Genomic DNA, 22,870 nt, shown 5'->3' with positions numbered 1-22,870 from the left:
TGGATTAGGCTGGGTAGTTCAAGCCACCCACGCTGATTTAGATTGATGCAATGATGTGTCCTAAAAGGCAGCCCAGTGGCAAACCTGGCAATGTGGTTGTAGCAAATTGAGAGTTTGTTAAGGGCAGCCCTGTTTAAATTGGAGAGTAGAGGGGATGCATGCGGAAGGGTTGAAAGAAGGTGAGAGCGAGCTATGGCAATTTTAGCTGGAGGGGTTAGGAAGGCTTTTATTCTGTAAAGTGACCCTAGTTTTTTATTGATGATTTTGATAGTTTGGTTAATATTTAGGTCAAATTTTAGATTATTCTCTATGATGACACCAAATAGTTTTGTAGAGGGTTCAGGGGAGATTACTGTGCCATAATCTGAATTTATGGTAAAGGTGAAAGTGGTAGACCTACGTGTTGGTGAAAATAACAGCATTTTAGTTTTTTTGGGATTTAGGATCAGACGACTTTCAGAAAGCCAGTTTTATATTGTATTAAAGGTGGTCTGAGTAGCTGACCATAACTCTATTGGAGATGTGGCTGAGCAATCAGAATAGAGTGATCAGCATATTGGATACAGTTGACTTTTGGGATGACAGTATAAAGGTCGTTAATGAAGATGGAAAACAGCACAGGCCCTACTATAGAGCCTTGTGGTACCCCAAGGGTGTTAGATAGAAGATTAGAGAGTTTGTTCTGCCACAGGACAGCCTGCTGTCGACCATTCAGGTAGGATTGAAACCACTGAAGGGCTCTAGTATCTAGACAGAATGTTTGCAGGATGTGGATTAAAAGTTGGTGATCAACCATATCGAATGCCTTGGAAAGATCCAAGAAGAAGGCTGAGGATATACAATTATTGTTGTGATTATGGTTTATGGTGTTGGTAAAGGCTAGGAGGGCCTAAGTAGTGCTGTGATGAGGACGGAAGCCATGCTGAGTGTCTGTCATAAGGTGAGTCTGGATTAGGTGGTGCATGAGTTGTCTATGAATAAATTTTTCCATAATCTTTGCAAGTGGAGAGAGTATAGCTATTGGCCTATAATTGGAGAATTCAGTAGAGCTGCCTCCTTTGTGAAGTGGGATTACATAGGATATTTTCCAAATGGTGGGAATTTTAGCTTCTACTATGGTTTGACTGATTAGTATTGAGACGGGGTAAACAACAGCATCAGCTGATTTTTGTAGATACTCGGCAGGGAGCTGATCAGCAGAAAGTATAGTGGGTTTAAATTTTTTGATCAAGGTACGGATAAGTGAAGTGGCGATTGGTTGGAAGCTGAACGCGAGTAGGTTTCTAGGGGTGGTACTTTCAGGACCAGGGGAGCTAGGAGGTAGTTGGCTAGCTAGGGCTTGAATTGTCTCAGTAAATAATCGGTTAAAACTGTCAGAAACATCTTCAGGGGTTTTATCAATAGTAGCAGCAGGGATTGGGGTTGAAGTTTGTCCAGGATGTAGTAAATTATTTAAACCTGCCCAAAACTTCTGAGGGTTATTTTGATTTACTGTCTGTAAATTACAGTAGTACTGTTTTTTGTCTTATAAAATGGAATTTTTAGTTTCGTTCCTGGATTGCCTGTATTTAATGTGATCTTGGGGGTCTTTAGAAGAACACCATAAAGCCCATGCTTTGTTTCTAAGGGTAATTTTGAGTTTAGACTCTTTAGAAAGCCATGGCGCAGTTTTTGTCTTTGTTTTCTCTGAACGAACAGGTGCATGCAAATCAAGGATCTCAAGGAATTTGCTGTTAAAGTATGCTACTGCTTCCTCTAAGGGGAGGTGTTTTAGAATAGACCAATTACATGAGTTTAGTTCTTGTTGGAATTTGGCAGGGTCAAAGTTTTTATTGTTTCTAACCTTTCTGAGTAAGGATTGTTGGGAATTAATGGCTTTGTGCTTAATTACATATGTGAGAAGGTGATTGCTTAGGCCATCAGGGAGGGTACCAGAGCTGTACAGTTGGGGGTGACTATTTATGAGTACCCAGTCAAGTATGCTTTCTTTTTGGTTGGGTTTACCTATCCTGGTAGGGGTGGATATGATTTGTGTAAATGCATGCAGGTTAATATGGGTGGTTGGGGATTCTGAGGAACAGGTGCCCCAGTCTATGTTAAAGTCTCCAAGTAGTAGGGTTTCTTGGGGGTAGCGACATGATAGCCAGTGCAGGATATCTTCAAGTGTAGATATATTGTTACCTGGGGGAATGTACATACATATATTAATGCATTTATTTTTATTAAATTGCAATTTGGTGGCAAGAATCTCTGAGTTATTAATCTGAGGTGGTTGTATTACATCTATGGTGACAGTCAACTCAGATTTATAGAGTACAGCTACCCCACCCCCTTTCCTGGAAGCACGATCCAGCCTGTGTATGTTGCACCCAGGTGGTAACACTTCATTGTCTGTAGTGTTAGGTTTTAACCAGGTTTCAGATAAACACAAAATCTCAGGGGAGTGGACATCCAGAAGTGCATGCAATTCATGTACCTTGTTATTAATGCTTCTAATATTGAGATGACAGGCCAGGAGAGAGTTAGCTGGCCTGTTAATTGTAGGTTTTTAGCTTAGATTGCAAGTACAAGGGATATATGTGTATCTGAAGTGGGTGGGCCAGGGTTGGGGTGAATATCACCACGAAGTATTAGGTTAAGTCTATACTTGGTGATGAACTTCAGGAATGTGTTTTATTAGTTTGTGGTAGTGTTTGGATCTAGAGCTAATGTGCCTGGGGTTGAGATGTTGATAGACTGAACAAGATGTTGGATAGGACTTGGTACTGTAAGTATGGTTGAAGGTGGGAGAATTTACAGCTGGGGTGATAGTATGACCTTTCGGGACCTGAAATCCCGTGAGAAACTGGTTTTCATACAAGGTAAGTAGGTATGGTGCGAACAAGAGGGGTAGTAAAGAGGGGTATATCATTATTTGTGATTCAGCTGGTGAGTTAAGGAACTGTTTTACCTGGTGATGCAACACCAGAAGATAGAGTGGTGAGGTAAAGGTACTAGAAGGGGGATGGAAGAATGCCAGATGAAAGCTAATAGGTGCTATTAAAATGTAGATAGAAGAATGGGGGTGGGAGGAATTATCCCAGATGAAAGCAAATAGGATCTAGAAAGTGGGGGAGTGTTTATAGTACTTTAAATTTAGAGGTACTGGGGGCAGGGAGGGGAGCAAAGAGAGCCCGAGCGTAGTGAGGTGAATGTAGCGAGGCTATTGCAGTTTACAAGGTTTCCTAAGGTGTCCTAAAGCTATAAGGTAAGTATTATAGCTCTTAATGTAAGAGTCAGTTTACTTAAGTTACAGGGGAAGGAGGCAAACACTCAAGTAGAAAAAATGAGCCCTATGGCTGACCAAAATGGTGACCTGCTTAATTACACAGCACTATAAGTGAAAGCTTAACAAATGCTTTTTGTGTGCAACCTACTCTGCTTAAATGCTGAGAGAAACTGATTTTGTTATGGTGACCAACTGCAGTCCTGTAGACTCCATTTTGTAGGTAAATGTAGAGTTCAACTAGGAAAAGAGAAAAGCAGAGATTCTAGGGTAAGCATGAAGGCAACAACAGGCAGTTATTTTATAATACATTCAGAAAGGTTTGAGGGGGGGGGGGGGTAAAGTAGCACACTTCCGAATGATCTAAGATTTATAGCTATGAAACCTAATCAAGAGAGCAATGCAGTAAATAAACACTTGCCAGCAGTTTACAAGGTTTCCTAAGGTGTCCTAAAGCTATAAGGTAAGTATTATAGCTCTTAATGTAAGAGTCAGTTTACTTAAGTTACAGGGGAAGGAGGCAAACACTCAAGGAGAAAAAAGAGCCCTATGGCTGACCAAAATGGCACCAATACCATCAATTTATGTACTACTATCTGACAACATTAAAGTCATATTTTTTATATAATCTTAACGGTTGAGAATCACTATAGCTCCCCCTTTATCAGATGGTAAAAATCAGATGGTAAAATAGTAATGTCCTCATAGCTTGCAACTCCTGTAGAGTAGAAAATTCACTGGATGTAGGGTTATAGAACCTATTACATTTATTTACTGGATTATAATACTGTAATAAATCATGCTCATACATCCGCAGAAATGATTCTATTAAAGGATAAAAATGATGATAAAATACATTTGGTTTGCTCAATGCTGAAGGTTGCATAGTAGAATCAGAAAACATACAATTCAACATCACATTTCAGCAGAACTTCAGCTCTACCATTACATCATTAAAAACAATACTAGCTGTAGGTGTAAAAGAAAGTCCTTTGTCAATGACTTGTAATTGAATGTCAGTCAAAGAAACATCTGATAAATCATTTGTCCGCTTGAATGTTTCCAACACTTCCTCACTTCACTAGGCGATCTCTATCTGCCTCTGATACTCCCTATGGGAAGAGACAAGTTTAAAGCAACAAATTTATCATTGGGCAAGGACATTGTGGTCTTAGGTCTCACAACGTGCGAGTTAGATAGAGCAGCCATGCCATTATCACTAGAAACACTGGCTGCATTCAAACAAGAAAAAAAATGACCATTAGTAGTCAAAAGTGTCTCTGAACCTGCCCCAGTACATTCTTGAACAAATTAGTGTCTTTAGATGGAACACCTGCAGCGCTCACAGATTTATCAGACTTGTGCTCTTTGCCGTTAAACCAGGAAAAAAAAATTGCCTGCTTTAAAATCTCTCTCCAGCTTGGTCATTTTTTGCTGATGTATTTTAAGTTCAAAAGAAGTTACACAATTTGTAACCTCCTTTATGGCTTTATCTACTACAGTTCTAGGCAGCAGTTCACACAGTTTCTTTTTAGTCAAGTGAAGTTCAGTCACAAAATTTTCTTCAACTTGAACAGAATTTTGTATCAACAACTGCATGTAGCCATAACTAGTTTCCAAGTTCAGTTTCTGCCAATTAGGTAGTAAATCTGGATAAACTGGTCATATGTGGGCATTTTGTCACATGTAACCCCTGTGGTACTATTTTAAAATGTACACATGCTTCAAGCTATTTCCTTTGCCACTGCCATTTCTTTAGTTTGACAAAGGCTTCTTCAAGCTCTCTACAAAGTTTCAGATATTCATGCAAATTTACACCATCAAATTCATCACCTCCATTATCCATTTTGCCAACCTCCCACAAACAACACTATTAGGGTTATGAAGTCTGACAAGGGAGGCAGGGTAGTTACAGTTGATAAAATACAGTGAGTAAAAATTCACACTTTGTTACAAGACATAACTAGGTACACTATTGGTTTGAAAAAACGAAATTAATATAGCCTATAGAGAGAGAGAGATTTTTCTTGAAGATTGTTTAACACAAGGGATAGTCCCTTATGAGACCTACAATTTTCTTTCTATAAAACATCCATTCATACCTGCTGTCTTTGGAATCCCTGAAGTTCACAAAAATGTATAGGATCCTCCCTCTAGACTTTTAGTACTGTAGAGTTTCTGCACAAGGGTCCAAAACATATTCACTAGCGATATACACATACCAAACATTTAACAACATATTAAATTCTGTCCAATGTATTTAAAGGATTCTTGAGTTTTTTTAAGTAAGTTGAAGCATGACTTTTATGATGGTAACATTTTCTTAACAACTGATGTGACTGACTTATTTTCATACATTCTTCACACAGAAGGTTTAGAGCTTTTCCATTTAGCTTTATTAAAACTCACCCAACTAGAAACATCTTTCAATTAGATTTTTGATTAATCTTCTGGAACTTGTACTCAAGAATAATTTTATTTACATTCTATGCCAATGTGGTGATGTATACGTAGGAGAAAAAAATGCAGTCTGAACTGAGTGTACTTAAAATTGTTAGAAACTCTACTTTAGACAGTTAAACGATTTATTTGACTACGGGTTTGCTCAGAAGAAAGTTGGCTCAGAAGAAAGTATACCCAAATTTATAAAATATATAAATACTACAACTAATTTCTTAAAATTTGCCTTTCACAGTGACAAAACACACAGTTAACTATCTTGATGTTACGATTTAAAAAATTTCTAAGTTGAAGAAATTTGAGTCTATTATACATAGGAAAGACACTTTCTCAAACACATACATGCCTGCAAAAAATGTGTTTTCTAAGGCAGCCTCCTGAATGTGCTCCAATTTTTTCAACTGAATGAAAAGATGACAAATATCCTTCTAGAAGGAGGGTACCCATCCAATTTACTACAAACCATAGGTTCGGGAATTATCAAAGGATGGGGGATGAAATACAACCCAATCCTTGCTTCAGATTTTGATAGTAAACCCTGAACAGTAGCAATTGCAGATGACAAATGTTAGCATTGCACTGGTCATCAAATCTGAAGTTAAGAACATTGATTAAATAACTGGAACTTATTTAAAACAGATCCCAGTGTCTTGTGGGGGTCTTTTCCCTTTTTACATATAAAATGGGCAAAAAATCTTACACTAAAGACTTATTCAAGAAATAATATAGCCCCATAATGTATAACTTTACAGCAGGAATACAAACATGTGCAGCCTTCAAATGTTCTTTTATATTACAGGAAGACTTTTTACGCATGGTAAACAAAAGGTCAATTTAGTTAAGGGCAATGCTACACAAAATAACCAGTGCACACTGTCATGTGCTCTGGCTAGCAAACCTTTTATATTGTCAAAACAGAAAGATGTTTTTGTAGACGTATTTGTGAACATAATGACATCTTAAAGAAAAACCTAAACAGTTCCCTATTTAAACACACATTATCCTGTTTTAACTATAATAAATTCCAGTTAGGTATTCTTGAAATAGTTTCAAGAAATTAAAACGAGGGGATTGGTAAGCTGTTCTAGAAAACAGAAGATTACTTTGGCAGCTAAAGTTAAAAAAGTCTTTCAGCTTTTCCCGGTTAGGGGTCGCCACAGCGGATCACCGGTCAGCTACTGATTGGCAGTGGATTTTTACATTGTTGAGTTGCCAGCCCGGCACCCAACCTTCACGGAAGGCACACATACACACTTCATGCACCTACCTGTATGTCTTTTAAAGGTCTGTCAACCACAGGGAGGACATACAGACTCTGCAAAGAAGGCACTCCAGCCAAGAATCAAACCGGAGAACTTGCTGTCAGGCAACAATGCTAACCGCTGCACCACCGTGGCAAAATGCCCTAAATCCATCAGGGTTAAATGAACAGGCTTTCTCCACTCCCTGTTTTAAAGCTGAGGGCTAGGAAATTATAGTTTTTAGATATTTCTGTCTCAGCAGTTATCTATCTATTTTAATATTCTCCATACCGTGGATTTTAAAATTTTTCACATTATTTTAAAATTTATTTTAAGAAATATTATTTAAAAAAAGTCTCTCTATTTATGTCACATTTTACGTTCTTGTCACTGGTTTTTATTAGATGGAATATGTGCTATATCTCTTTAAGGATTTATGTATCTCTTTAGTAAGGATTTTTAAAGGTCAAATAGATATCAATTAATTTGTGTCACATGACAATTTTTCAATATTTAAACAGAACATTCAATTTAATGGTTCTGATAAAGTCCCAACTGTTGGCAGGGATGAAAGCTCTTAATCTATTGTCAGACTTTGTTTTGAAAGGTAGGAATTAACCTCTTTCCACTGCTTTCTATGACTGGATAGCTGTCTTTATTCTTTGAAAAGTGAGGGTGCCAGTACTGAGTCTAGGGTGAATACTAAGTGAGCCTATTTATTTTTGGTTTATTGGTCGTTTTGTGGCTACACAGACACATGTTGCTTACGTTTGTTTTATGAGATGTTAACTAGCTCCCTTCATGTAGTAGTCTATGATTTGATTACCAAAACCTTCAACTGCCTACTGTGCAATATCCTGTTTTCAGTAATGATCATCCCCCACAGGGAACATTTCCTTGATCCTGTAGTACAGCAAAAAAGTACCAGCCATTCCTGATGGTATACCACTCTGACACACACTCCTTTTGCCGGTAAACATTTGAAATGTTTGTTGGGACCCGATAGAATGAGTTCCAAAATACTGAGACTGAATGGTTGAAAGATCGGACTTACATACACTAAAGTCTGAGATGCCATTCTCGGAATATTCCCTTTTCTCCAAGGTATGATGATCTTGGAGTTGGTATATATAAGTCTGCAGGATGTGTGTGTGTGGGGGGGCTTGCCAACCCTGCGAAAAGAAGTATTAAGCAGAAGAGCAATTTTCAAGATTCGCTCCTGTCTTTTCGACCTTTTGTCTTTTTACTGATTTTCTGCACTCAGCATTTTGAGTGCCAAAACTTTAATACAGAGCCTTTTTGCCCCCTACTGTCTGCTGATCCTTCAAGTAATTGCCTTGTGTGAGGCCTAATCATGTCCCTCCGTGGTCCGCCTAAGCTGACCTGCAGTCGAGGGGACCCCATCTTTCCAGAAAATATTTGCCTCACAGCAACTCACTCAAGTTAGGTGGGTGTCAATAACAGCATCAGTATATGGACTATCATAAGCCAGACAGCTATACCGAGTTATTTGCTCCCATATATCTACCATACAGATCTTATTAGATTTTTTTGTGCATCACTGGGTATCATAACCCTCATCTTAATGGCATGAGGGTCTGGCCTCTTCTGCCTTCCCCCAGACTGAGACTGTCTACATATTTAAGAACAGACCATAATTGTCCCTGTGGCTGGGGAATACCCAGCACTGCCTCAGCTGGTGGGAAAGATTTTATTACAGCCCTAAACCCTCCTCATTGGTGGCTGACAATAACATCTGCATCACCACCAGGGCTTATAATGCCTTCCCCGATACACGTGTGTTCCTTCCACACATGTCAAGTCCATGTTACTAGTTGAAAAAGTTGTAAAGACCGACAATTACTGCTCTGAGAGGCACTGGCCTTAAAACTGACTGGACTGTCTCCCTCTTCCCAGGATGGGCATGCCAATGTCTGCTGTTCACTCCTATGCACCTTCATAGGTTCATAGGTTCATACTAGGCTATCTGCCCTAGGGCATTTATAAGCCCAGCCAGAGTGTGTGTGGCTTTCACCACCCCTTAGGATGAGAATACTATATCCATTAGTTTGCTGTGCCTCTGTCCAGCAGTGACACAGAGATGATTCCCGGGGTAAACCTACGATCTCCCATCCACTCGTCAAGATTTCTCTTGAACAGAGTCAGTGAGGGGCTCTGCCTCACATGGACTGGGATTCTGTTCCATAGTGTAGGGAGTCTCTGGGTGATGAATCTGTCCCTCCAGCACGTCCTATTTATATCCGTGTTGAGGTTTAAGTCTCTTGCTCTCGTGGCTCTGGTGGATTTGGATTTTTGAGGTGGAGCATGTCCATTAATTCCGGGTTGGACATGGCCTTGTATGTCAGGCACAGATCACCTCTGAGCAGACGGTATGCGACTGAATAGAGCTGGAGTTTCTTCAGTCGGGCATCATGACATATGTTTGAGCCTTTATCCTTTTGGTGAGGAACTTTTGGGGTCTTTCCAACTGCTGCAGGTGTCGGGTAAGGTACATTCGAATGGGGCGTTGTACTCAATCATTGGTCTGATAAGTGAAGAGTACAGGGGTACAATGACCTCTCCTGATCTGGATGTGAATCCCTTCATGATCAGGTGGGCAATGTAGAAGGTCTTCCTAACCACTTTGGCAATGTGAGTGTCAAAAGAGAGGTTACTGTCAACTTGGGTCCCCAGGTCCCTGATAACTTCTTCCGTGTTTAATGGATTACCACCTATGTGGTAATTAGGGGTTACCTTGTTTTTCCCAAAGGGTATGACTATACATTTTTGGCATTTAGCTTAAGGCCATGGCTCTGGCACCAGTTATCCATTTCTATGAGACCTCTCTGGAGGATGTCTGTGTCTGATGGAGTGTCAATTATGTTGCCCAGTTTGCAGTCATCTGCAAATTTTGTCAGCCACAATCCCCCTATGTTTGCCTGCACTTCATAAAAATAAATGCCGAACAAGAGGGGGCCCAGGACTGAGCCCTGTGGGACACCGCTCGTGACCGGCTTAGAGTCAGACATGGCACCAGCAACTCTAACCCTATGTGTTCTGTCCTTGAGCCAGTTTGCAACCCATCTTGTGACATATGGGTTTACATCTAAGCTGGTGAGCTTTTCTATGATGTCCGAGTGAGGTATTGTGTCGAACGCTTTTGCTAGGTCAAGGTAGGCTGTGTGAACTGCCTTACCCTCATCAATGGCCTTAGTGACTGTTTCAAAAAAGTCAACCAAGTTCAAGAGGCAGGATCTGCCCTTGACAAAGCCAAATTGGGTAGGATCCAGTGTCTGTAGGTCCCCAGTGTCTTTATTTATGAGTTCCATTATGATCCTCTCCATAGCTTTGCAGACAAGGCTCGTCAAGCTTATGGGGCGGTAATTTCCAGGGTCCATAGAAGCACCGCCTTTGTGGAGTGGGACCACAGTTGCCACACGCCATTCTTTGGGTACGTATCCTGTAGTAAGGCTAAGATTAAACAGCAGCCTTATGTGTGGGTTTAGTTCCTCATTGAGTTCGTGTAGCACACAGCCGGGGACACCAGTGCTCAGACTGCTTCCCAATCTCAGGTATTAACTGAGATAAACTTAAAGCTTTATACCCTGTGCAATGGAGCTGTCTAAAACTAGAGTAATTTTTAAACAAACACTAAAGTTAGCTTCAAAGTGAGATGCCCATGGATGAAAACTGAAAACATCAGTCAGAAATGATTACATACAAATTCCAAGGTTTTACAGGATAACCGTTTTTTGTCTTTTAGCTAAGAGTGAACAGTATATGCAACATACCCAAAGCAGGAGACAGCCATAAGTATACATGTCTGAAGATGAAGAAACCAAATGACCATTTTTCACCTCTGGTGAAAGAATACTGAGCTTCTCTGCCAGCATCCAATGCTCGGAACTTCGCTGACCCTGAAGCATCAGAAAAAATAGTGAGTATGCTTGCATCCTAAAATGAAGAAAATCTTAATTTCAAGAAATTTAACATCTTACAGTGCTAAGGACACCGATGAAAAGTATATGGGGAACACATCCCTTACATTCTACTTAATGCCACCTCATTGAGAGACCTTTCCTAGTTAAAAATGTACATGCTAAATTTACTGATGTGTGGCTTCACAGGAGTCTGCAAGTAAGGCACAGTCCTACACATAACACTGTGAAATACTGAATGACTGTAGCAGACAGAACATACAAATGGCAACATACAACAAATTACAATCTTACACTGTAAAACATTGCATGACTTTATTCAAGTTTGCCTCTAGCCTTCTCTGTAGGAGAAAGTATATTACTAATTTCACACAGAGCAAAATATAGCAAGGCACAATCATACACATAAGCACACTGTGAAATAATGGATAACCACAGCTAAACTTGCTTCTGTCCCTCTGTAGCAAACGGCATTCTACTATGTTCTCACATGTAGCAACATACATGCAAGTAGGAAGACTTACTAGCCTGATCAGGAAGAACTGTGTTTCAGAGTATAGGGATTTCATAATGAGCACACTTCTCTGTTAATTCATTACTTATTTATTAGGAAACAGTGGCACTATAAAAAGAGGCAAACCTATCATGCTTCCATCCACCACTATGCACAAAAAAAAAAAAAAAATCAATGGGTGGACAACATATATGCATAATAAAACCCAAGGAAAACAAAGTTACGTACTTACCATAAAGAATAGTTGTGTAAAATCTTACCATAACCATAGATGTCCTTCTCTTCCATGTTGCAGTATTCAAACTGTGGGATTTTCTGCCTCAGGCGGCCCAACGTCGGCTCCTTTACAAAAGCTTAAGCCTGGCTGCTTTAGGTGTGCGGGACGTCACATGCAAGCCATAAACGAGGGACCATAAATGTGACGCCTGCATGCACAGACCTCAGAACTTGAAGCACAGGATAAGGTGTACAAAAGAACAAGTTGAGGCTAAGGAGCAAATGTCCCTGAAGGGCTACACAGATTAGTCTGTAGGAAGTGGATACAGAGGTCAGAGACCTATCACCCAGAGGAGATTGAAAAAAGGGGGTATGGAGAGTGGGAAGGAATACTGCAACATGGAAGAGAAAGACATCTATGGTTATGGTAAGATTTTACACAACAATTCCATGTCCTTCTATTGCTGTGTTGCAGTATTCATACTGTGGGAGAGTACCACAGCTAGGAGGAGTGAAGGGAGGGGGCAAAGGTAGATGATTTCAAGAATCCCTGCAGGATTGCCCTGACAAATCCTACTCTGGCCCTGGAGACCTGGTTTAGTTTGTAGTGTTTTGTGAAAGTGTGAACTGTAGATCAGGTAGCTGCTTCCAATATGGAGACTGTGTCCAGCCCTCTAAGAAAGGCCTTGGAGGTGGCCATGCCTCTAGTGGAATGAGCCCTAACTCCTTGATGCAACTGTTTGCCATGATGTGAGAAGCAGAAAAGACTGGATTTCCTGATCCAAGAGGAAATGGTTTGTTTGGAGACTGCCTTCCCCAGAGTCCAGAGGGTGAAAGGAGATGAAGAGTTGGTCAGATTTTCTGAAGGACTTGTCTAAGTAGAATCTCAGTTGTCTGTGTACATCTAAGGAATGAAGGATCCTCTCTGCGGTATTAGTTGGAGAGGGGAAGAAGGTAGGAAAGTGAATGGACTGGTTTACGGATATTTCGTTTACCACTTTGGGCGTGAAGGAAGGGTTTGTGCGCAAAGTCACCCTGTCATTGTGAAAGGTGGTATAAGGAGGACAGGCCATGAGGGCCTGTAGTTCAGACATTCTACTAGCCAAGGCAATGGCCACTAAAAGAATTGTTTTCCATGTGCACATTTGTAGAGAAGCTGTCTTGTCTGGCCTTAAGGGAGGTAAGGTGAGTTTTTCCAGCATGAAATTGAGGTTCCAGGAAGGAGGTATGGGTTTTCTTGGTGGTCTGATATGCAAGACCTCCCTCAGGAAAAGTTTAACGTCCAGTCTGGAAAGTAGAGGTGGCTATAAAGGAAAGCAGAAAGGTGTACTTCATAGGCTATATATAAGCCTACCCAAACGGTACCCTGGCTTTTGCCACCCAAGAAAATCATTTTCCTGTGCCCTGTCAAGCAGAGTCACAGAAGTGATCCCTGGGGTGAATTTCCTATCTCCCATCCAATCATCAAGATTTTTCTTGAAGAGTGCTAATGAGGAGCTTTGTTTGATATAGATAGGTAGTTTATTCCAGAGCATGGGAAGTCTCTGGGACAAGAATCTATCCCTCCAGCATGTTCTGTTTATTGTGGTGATAAGGTTTAGGTCCCTAGAGCGTGTAGCTCGGAGGGACTGGAATTTCTTTAAGTGGAGCATGACCAACAGCTCTGGGTTTGACATAGCTTTGTATGTTAGGCAGAGATTGCCTCTGAGTAGGCGATATGCGACAGAGTAAAGCTGGATTTTTTTGAGACGGTCTACGTAGGGCATCTGTTTGAAGCCAGTAATCCTCTTTGTGAGGTATTTCTGTGGCCTTTCCAGTTGCTGTAGATGTCTTGTGAGGTACATACCAAAAGGGGTGTTGTACTCTATAATGGGTTTAATGAAATGATGAGCATTGGGAAACAATGACTTCTTTTTTCCTGGATGAGAAACCTTTTGTGATGAGGTGTGCCATGTAGAAGGATTTCTTGACTACTGTGACGATGTAATTATCAAAGGAGAGACTACTGTCCACCTGTGTCCCAAGGTCTCTTAACACTGTACGGCCTATGTGGTAGTTCATGGGCACAGAGTTTTTATCAAAAGGGATGACAATGCACTTTTGGCATGGAGCTTGAGGCCATGGCTTTGACACCAGGCATCGGTCTCAGTGAGGCCCTTTTGTAGGATGTCCACATAGGAGTTTTGATTATGGCTCCTAGTTTGCAGTCATCTGCAAATTTTGTTAGCCAAAGACCTTCTGTGTTAGCCTGTACTTCAGAGAAGTAGATACCAAACAGGAGAGGACCTAGGACTGAACCCTGTGGTACTCCACTTGTCACTGGTCTGAAGTTGGATTTAGAGTCTGATACTTTCACAGTGTGGGTTCTGTCATTGAGCCAGTTGGCAACCCATCTTGTGACATAAGGATTTATACCTAGTTTAGTGAGTTTATCTATAATTCCAGAGTTGGGGATGGTGTCGAAAGCCTTGGCGAGATCTAGATAGGCTGTGTGAATCACCTTACCCTCATCTATGGATTTGGTGACCTCTTCAAAGAAGTCTATCAGGTTTAGGAGACATGATCTACCTTTTTCAAACCCGAACCTGGGTAGGGTCCAGAGTTTGGAGATTACCAATGTCACTGTTTATAAGTTTCATGATGATGTGTTCCACAGCCTTGCAGACCAGGCTCGTCAGGCTAATGGGGCGGTAGTTCCGGGGGTCCATGGTGGCTCCCCCTTTGTGGAGTGGGATAATTGTTGCTGTCCGCCAGTCAGTGGGCACAAAGCCTGAGGTGAGGCTATGACTGAACATGGGCACAAAGCCTGAGGTGAGGCTATGACTGAACATGGTACTTAGGTGGGGTGCCAGTTTGTTCTGTAGTTCATGTAGAACGCAGCCTGGGATATTGTCAGGTCCCATGGATGCTGTGTTCTTGGCTTTGGAGAGTGCATTTTTTTTTACCTGTGCAGCCGTGATTACAGGAATTTGCATCCTTCCAGTATAGAGATCGGCCCTTTAGGGGATGAGAGGGGGGTAAAGTTAGCACTGAACCTATATGCCAGGATGTTGGCAATATCTGTTGGTTCTGAATATTTAGTGCCATTGTGCTGTAACTCAGAGCAGATCAGAGTGTTGCTATTGAGATTCTTGACATAGCTATAGAGTTCCTCCAATCATGGAATTTTACTATTTTGTGCAACAGTTTCTTTCTTCTGTTGTACAGTTTGTTTATGGCAGGGGACCACCAGATTGGCTTCCTTTTTTTGGAGGATAGCATCTTGGCTCTGTTAGGGATTGCATGATCCATGCACTCCTACCTGTATTGCCCGTCAGCATGGGTGTAGTGAAGTTTGCCACTTCTGTCTTAAGAAACGTGAAATTGGCTTTGGAGAAATTCTTTACGGTAGTTTCCCTAATGGGGGGGGTAGGGGTGGGATGTGGATGTCTAGGGTGATTTGCTTGTGGTCGGATATGACCAACGAGGAATTGACCTCTGGTTGCCCATGCTGGTAATAACCAGGTCTAGGATATTGCTGTCCCTGGTGGGGGTGTGGATAAGTTGATCCAACGGGTTGGAATTTATGAATTCCAGAAAACGTTGCGCACAACAGTTGGTACATGAGTAGTTTTCCAAGTTAATGGTGGGGTAGTTGAAATCGCCCATTATTAGGGTGTTAGGTTGTACCCTAATATTTTCCAGTGTATCAAGAAATGAGGAGTAGGAATCCTGGGGCATGGTGGGGATCTGTAGCAAGCTACAATCTGGATTGCGGTTTTGCCCAGAGTTAGTTGCACTTGAATAATCTCGGATGCATTATGCTGAGCAACTAGCCTGGAGGTGTGGATATCCTTAATGAATATGATCACGCCTCCACCTTTAGTGCTTCAGTCCAGGTTAGGTGGCCGGAAGGTGTGATATGAATTATAGCCTGGTAATGCAGGGGTGCTCTCTGGAGCCTTGAACCAGGTGTCTGTCACTGCACAGATGCATATGTTCTCCATTTTAAGGAGTGCCTCGAGTGAGCGCATTTTGAGCTTTAGACTTCTAGCATTAAGTTGCATTACCCTCAGATTTTGCCTGCTTGTACCTGTTACGGTGGTGAATTTGTTATTTGAATCTCGCCTAAAAAAGGCACTATAGGGGTGGCAAGAGCCTTAGCCAGTATCCGGAATCCCAAAGGCAACAGGTGCAGGCTATCTCTGGCAAAGCATCGTGGTTTGTCAATCATGTCATCCCAGGCAGACAGATACTGGATCCCCTTAGAATGACACTAGAAGCTTAGCCAATTGTTGAAGTCAATCATTTTGTCCTTGTACTGTGGTATCATTCTGGGTGATGGCAGGATGCTGCTCAGGGCTAGGGTCATACCTGCCTGGCCTACAAGATCAGACAGCTCCTCCATGTCTCTTTTCATGTAGTCCACGGAGGTACGTATCAGGTCATTCACGCCAACATGGACAATGACAGGGCCATATTTGTACTTGTTGTGGAGTGACCTGAGTGCATGTGTTATGTGGCGAATCCTGGCACCTGGCAGGCAGATGACAGTAACTTTCTCCTTGTTTAGCCTGGTGAGTGGAACATCAGTGAGCCTGACTATAGAGTCACCTATGACTAGAGTATTGGGTACGTTGTTATGCCTTATGGGCTGTGGTTGAGTGGCACACTGAGTTTGTGGGCTATGTGTCATTTGGGTTGTGCTGGAGGTTGCTTGCATTTCTGCTTTGGAGGCCCCTGTTGCTTGGGTAGATTTTTTATGAGAGCCTCTGTGAATGTAGGTGTGTGTTTTGTGTTTCTATGTGTGTGTTTTGGTGGTGTAGGTTTTGAGGGACTATGTGATGAGTGTGGTGCATGTGTTTACCTTCTCCGCTTGACTGTCAAGTCCAGTCTTGGGTGAAGAGAGCTTTGCTTCCAGTTTGGCTATATAAGTGCATCTCTCTCAGGTTGTAGTGTTGGGTTGTAGGAGGAGAGGGTTGTCTGTGTACATGAGGCAATTGCTACATTGCCCCAAGATGCCCAGATTCATCAGGTTGACTGGAGAGAACACCAGGAGCTGACCCTTAGACATGCCTGGATAGGTGTTTACTTATTAAGTACTGAAAACTGTTTTCCTCTAGACAAGTGAGGAAAGTTGAGTGCTGTAGTAATTTGCAGCTTATTTGGTGTTTACAATGAGTTCTGAACAAGTGCTGAGCTCAAAGAAACAGATTTGAGTGCTGAAACTAGAAAAATGGCTACTTGTAAAAAAAAACAAAATTAAGCTAGAAGACTTCCCTCCAACACAGAAAGGCTTGGGGGCCCAGAAGCTTACAAACAGTCCTGGATACAGCAAATCTGTATCTGGACTAAACGACTTAGAGGAAAGGCAGGAAACAAGCTTAGAAAAAATTTTTTTTTTTTTTTTTTGTAAAATGAAAAGGGGAAAAGAGGTGCAGAAACTAACTGGGTTGGCCTTCTCAAATGCTCTCCCTGGATTAGGTAGAATGAGGTAATGACAAGACGAGGAAGAGAGTCCCAGATCAAATTTACAGTAGGGGCGGGCAACTGCAAAGCCAAGTATAAAAACAGGATACCATTAGAGAAGGAGGGTGGGAAACAAAAATCAGAACAAACAAACCCAACCAGATGCTTAACAATTGTAGAAAAATTCTAGTTCATACCTCACACACAGTGAAACTAGCTAGCAAAGTATATGCAGACAATAAAAGTGCTATAAATAACTCAGAAATAAGCAAAAAACAGGATACTTAATGTTATATATCACAGATTAGTTGGCTCAGAGCCCTTCCTCAGACTTCCTCCTTAGCTCAGTGTGAAACGGCTTAATACTTTCACTGAAGAATATTTTAGTCCTTCTTAATGAGCTCGCATACATAGCTAAGGACAAGTGTGGGATCCACCTGAAAAGGATCCATGTCCTTAAGGGAACACCCTTTTGAGCATCTCTGCCATTGAGACAAATATATTTTCCTAGTAGTTGGTTTCCTGGCCTCCTTCAGGCCTGAGAGCACGTCTCCCGAGTAGTGTTGTCTGAAGTTGATCACCCATTGATTTAGGTGCAGCAGAGACATCTGAGGGTGAATGAGAGTTCCCTTTTGTTGCATTAGTAGGTCCACATTGTGGGGTAACTTGTGGTGACTGCCCTTGGCTAGGGAGTGAAGAAGGGGGAACCAATGTTGCCTTGGCCAAAAGGGGGTCACCAGCAAGATTTTTGGTTGCTCCTTTTTGATTTTTCTGAAGGACCTTTTGTATTAGGGGGAAGGGAGGGAAAGCGTACAGGAACATTCCCTTCTAAGGAGAGCTGAAGGCATTCGCTCTCCAGGCTAGAGGAGTGTAATCCCTGGTGTAGAATGTATGTAGTCATCTGTTCTGAGGGGAGGCAAACAGATCCACTTGAAGTGTGCCCCACTGGTGGATGATGTCTAGGAAGGTATCCCAATGTAACATCCATCCGTGTTGTAGAGATGATATTCTGCTGAGCAAGTCCGCTTGTTTGTTTTCCTAAGAGGGGATGTAAGAGACCTGCAGGAAAAGGTGGTTGGCTGCCAGATCTCAGATTTGTAGGGTTATCCAGCATAACTGGCAAGCCTTTGTCCCTCCTTGTTTGTTTAAGTACCACATGACAGTTGTGTTGTCTGTCACAATGTGGAGCAGCCCTGGTTGCAAGATGGGAAAGAAAGCTTTTACTGCAAGACAGTAGTCATTTCTCTGACATTGATGTGTTGCTTTTGCTGGGCAGGGTCCAACACAGTTGTACCTTGAAATCCTGTAACATTGCCCCTCACTCTAGGTCTGATGCATTGGTGTGCACTAATTGGGTGGTGGGTGGCAGCTGTAGAGGAATGCCCTGGTTCTGTATAATTTGCTAAATCCACCAATGTAGTTCTGTTTTCAGGCAGGGCAGAAAGGGGAAAAGTTTGTCTAGAGATTGTTGGCTCTGAGACCACACATTCTTTAGGTATCAATGGAATTTTCTCATGTGCATCCTTGCTAATGGCAGCATGGGAATAGTGGCTGCCATGACACCTAGAACTTGCAGAAATTGTCTTGCAGATAGGTGAGATACTGAAAGTTGGTTTTGAAAATGGAAGGAGAGAGACTGCACTTTGTCTGGCGGGAGAAAGGATCTCATCAGGTCTGTACTGATCCTGCAGCCCAGGAATACTTTGTCCTGTTGAGGAAGCAGATTGGATATCTGAAGGTTTAGGGTGAATCCCAAGTTGTGGAGGATTGGCATGGTGAATTTGAGATGGGTCTATAGGTTGGACTGATTCTTCCAGAATGCGAATGCCATCCAGGTAAGGGTAGATTTGGACTCCCTTGGTTCTGCAATAGGCAATGGCTGGGGCCAAGCACTTTGTAAAAACTCTAGGAGTCGTAGACAAGCCAAAGGTCAAGGCTGTAAACCAAAAGTGTAACAGTGGACAGTAAAGTGCAGAAACCTCCTGTCGGATGGCCTGATAGGAATGTGCAGGTAAGCATCTTTTAGGTCCAGAGTAACCATGAAGGCTTGGGAGGGGATGAGGGATAGGAGAGTTTGAAGGTAAAGCATCCTGAAGAAGGGAACCTTCAGGAACAGGTTCAGATATGATCAGTCTAGGATTGGTCTCCAAGGGCCATCCTTTTTTGGGAACTAAGAAAAGACGGGAATAGAAGCCTAGTCCTTCCTGTCCTGAGGGAACTGGTTCTATAGCTCCTTGAGTCAGGAGTTCTTTCAGAATGAGAGGGAATAGATGAAGCTGATTTTTTGGAAGGGAAAGGATTCTGTTTGGTTTTGGTCTTTCATTCAGGATAGGAATTATCCTTTTTGGATGATGGAAAGAACCCAAAGATCTGCTGTGATTGATTTCCAGAAGGGAAGGCGGTGGGTAAGGTGGGCGGACAGAGGCAGTTGAGCAGGACAGTCATGCTGAAGAGGGGTCCCCTCTGTCTGGAAATGGCCGTTTGGCTGGTGGCTGAGAGTTTGGGGGGTCTGGAGTAAGGATGTCCCTTAGATGCCCTACGGGGCCTTGAGGAGGAAGGGTGTGACGCTGATGGAGTCCTTCTGACAAAGGATGTTTTTGCTGGGTAGTTCCTATAATATCAAGGGAAGGTGGAAATCAGCAGATGCTTAATGTCCTGTAGTTATTTGCTTTTCTCTTGTAATTTTTTGAAAAGTTCTGCTGAATTTTTCCCAAATAAAAGGTTGGGGTCCATAGGAGCATCCATGATTTTGGATTTAAAATCCTCTGTTAGAGGTTGTAGGCAAAGCAAGGAGTATCTGCGTAAGGCAGATGCAGAGGCAGCCGACCTGGCTGAAGCCTCTGCTGCATCCTAAATGCACCTGATAGTGTCTCTGGCTACTTGTGTAGCTAGAGGCAATTTTGATGCAATGTCTGCTTTGGTTGGACAGTCAGGGGTAGAAGCCAGCAAGGTGAAAGCTTGAGACAAGGTCCAAGGCATATTTAACCATGTGGGTTTGGTAACTGATAGCCCTGGAAGCCAGGGTAGAGGAGGTGTATACCTTTTTACCCATTCTGTTCATGGTTTTGCTGTCTTTATCTGTTGGCAAAAGTGAAGCAGAGGGTAAGTGCCTAGACTGTCTGTATGGAGAGACAGCAGTAACTGCTGGGTCAGCCAGGGTAGGTTTCACCAGACATTTTTGGTCATCAGGCACTTTGTAAAATCTATACGGCCTTTTAAGGGCAGAAGGTTGTGAATCTGGGTTCTTAGAGACAGAATTAAAGGCATCCAGGAAATCTGGAAGCACAGGAGGAATAGCTGAAGGGGATGGTGACTCAAGTTGTAGAAGTTCAAAATATCTTTTCTGGGTATCTGACATTAAAGCAGTATCCCACGTAAAGTACTCTTTCATTTTTGTAATAGTTTCCCCAAAGGTAAGGTTCATCAGAAATGATGAAGTCCCTCTAAGCTTTGGGATGAAAGCGCTTAACTAATGGATTTTACTGTTTTTTTTACAGTTGGTCGTTACATTAAAGTTGGTTTTTACAGTGGCTGTATGTGAAAGCTGGAGATGACTGCCAAATGAACTTTAATAGTAGAGTAACTAGCTCATTTATGAAAAAGGCTTGACAAAAAGTCTAAAACATCAGGGAGAGAATCTAAAAAGGAATCTATATTCATACTGGTAGCCAAAATTGAAAATCTGTTCCATTTGCTTTTGAACACCTTCACAGTGAAAGACCTTTGTGAGAAAGTCAAAATGTGAAGATGAATGCCTGAACTGTCTGGCAATCACAGGAACTGGAGAAACCATGCAGTTAACGTGAGGGCTTTGATGTCTGGAAGAGGCATCCTAAACGGGTAAGGGAGAAGATATAGAAATGGGTCCAGCACCCTTGGAGGGTGAATTAGATGAGACCAGAGGAAGGGAAACCATATATGTTAGGTTATAAGACTATGAGGATTACTGTAGCTTTGCTCCAAATTCTTTTCTGAAGAAACTTTGGTATGAGGGGAGTAGGTGGATAAGCATAAAGAAGTCTGGAGGGCCAAGTATGGACTACAGCATCCCTCAGGGACTTCCTATCTTGGGGAATCAAAGCAAAGTACCTGCTGGATTTCGTACTGGAAGAGGAGACAAACAGATCACAGCAAGGTCAGCTCCAGTGGCTGAAGATCTGTTCCTCCATTACCTGGTTGAGGGATCACTAGTGATGAAGAATACTACATCTTTGCAACTTGTCTGCTAATACACTGGACTTCCCTAGTATGAGTGTTACTATCAAAGCAGAAAGACATTAACTGTCAAACCCCCTTATTGGAATAATTTGGGAAAAAAATGGTAGTTGAATGTTCTGGTTTAATGTTTGACTCAGTAGCCACTTTAGGCATAAAAAGGGGGTAGTATGGAGGGAAACTCTGTCTTTATGAAAGATAATATAAGATGGCCTAGATGACAGCACATGTATTTCAGGAATCCTCCTAGCTGAGGTGATGGTTACCAAAAAGACAGTTTTCCAGGACAACAATTTAATGTCATGGTCGTTGGCAGGTTCAAAAGGCTTCTGAGTCCGTCCTTGGAGAATTAACATGATATCCCACTGGGGAGCAGGATCTTTAACTGGGGGTCTGCACAGAAAAATTCCTTTAATGAAAGTCTTGCATAGTATGGAAGAAGCGATAATACCAGAAGGAAGCCCAGTATGGAAATTGGATATGGCTGCCAACTGAAGTTTATCGTAAAACAACTAGACCTTTCTTTACACAGAGAAATAAAGAAAGTAAGGATCGTTGAGATGGAGGCTGAATAAGGATCAATGTTCTCCTTGGAAGCCCAAATGGCAAATCTTTTCCATTTGCTACTATAAACATTTTGGGTAGAAGCTTTCTGGGAGGCTAACAATATATCTCTCACCAGGGAAGAAAGCCTGGACCCCTTAATAAACATCGGAATTGCAGAAACCATGTGGTCGGTTTGAGGGTGGCTGGATCCTGGTGTCAACCAAGCAATGGATGTGACAGGTGATCCTGATTGGGTTCCAGTATCCATGGAAGATATTTCAGATGAGACCAAAGGAAGGGAAACCAGATATGATGAGAGAAATAAGCGGCAATGAGGATCACTGAGCTCTTCGATCATTTGGCTTTCTGCAGAAACTTTGGGATCAAGGGTAGAGGGGGATAAGCAAAAAGGAGACCAGAGGGCCAATCATGGACTAGAGCATCCCTTGGGGATGGTATGTAGGTTGCAAAGAGAAAGCAGTGTGAAGAGATCACCCATTCCCAGACTCTCATGGCCTCTCTGCATACAGGGTATGAACGGGTTCCTCCTTGACTGCTGATACAACAGACTACTGACATATTGTCTGTGTGAACTGCAATAGTCCCCTAAAGGGAGAATGTCCTGAAAGGCCTGCAACTAAAGTAGGCCCGCTCTCATTTCTAGGACACTGATGTGCAAACTGGTCTCCAGGTGAGTCCACGTGGCTGTGCAGCTAGGTCATCCAAAAACATCCACCATCTCCGATGAGTTTTGCAAATAGTCATCAGCTTGAAAGAAGCAGCTAGAGTATGGAAAAGTTTAGATCATGAACAGCCAAGTTCCACTGGAGAACACACACATAAAATCTTGTCAAAGGAACCAGTGTTATGGCAGTTACCATGGATCAGACAGCTCGCAGTATAAGCTTCGCAGGAGGTGACGGAAGGGTTAGCATAGCTTGTACTTGATCCCTCAAATATTCCATCTGATGCAGAGGCAATGAGACTACTTGAGTTGACATGTTCAGTAGAGCCCCATTACACTCCA

At 42.2% G+C, this 22,870-nt stretch overlaps 1 protein-coding gene across 2 annotated transcripts in view; it reads right to left on the bottom strand.

The window, feature by feature from the left end:
* Positions 1-22,870, bottom strand: part of STK31 (serine/threonine kinase 31) — a 5,081,810-nt gene that overhangs the window by 344,592 nt on the left and 4,714,348 nt on the right. For both annotated transcript variants that reach the window (XM_044067546.1, XM_044067545.1), the window contains one exon: positions 10,758-10,883. In XM_044067546.1, coding sequence (XP_043923481.1) covers positions 10,758-10,883 — 126 coding nt within the window. The remainder of the gene's footprint in view (positions 1-10,757; positions 10,884-22,870) is intronic.

This window comes from Protopterus annectens, chromosome 3.part1 (assembly GCF_019279795.1).
Source record: "Protopterus annectens isolate FY-2018-M chromosome 3.part1, PAN1.0, whole genome shotgun sequence".
In the NCBI taxonomy this organism is placed as follows: Eukaryota; Metazoa; Chordata; order Ceratodontiformes; family Protopteridae; genus Protopterus; species Protopterus annectens.
This window is presented reverse-complemented; position numbering and strand designations above follow the sequence as displayed.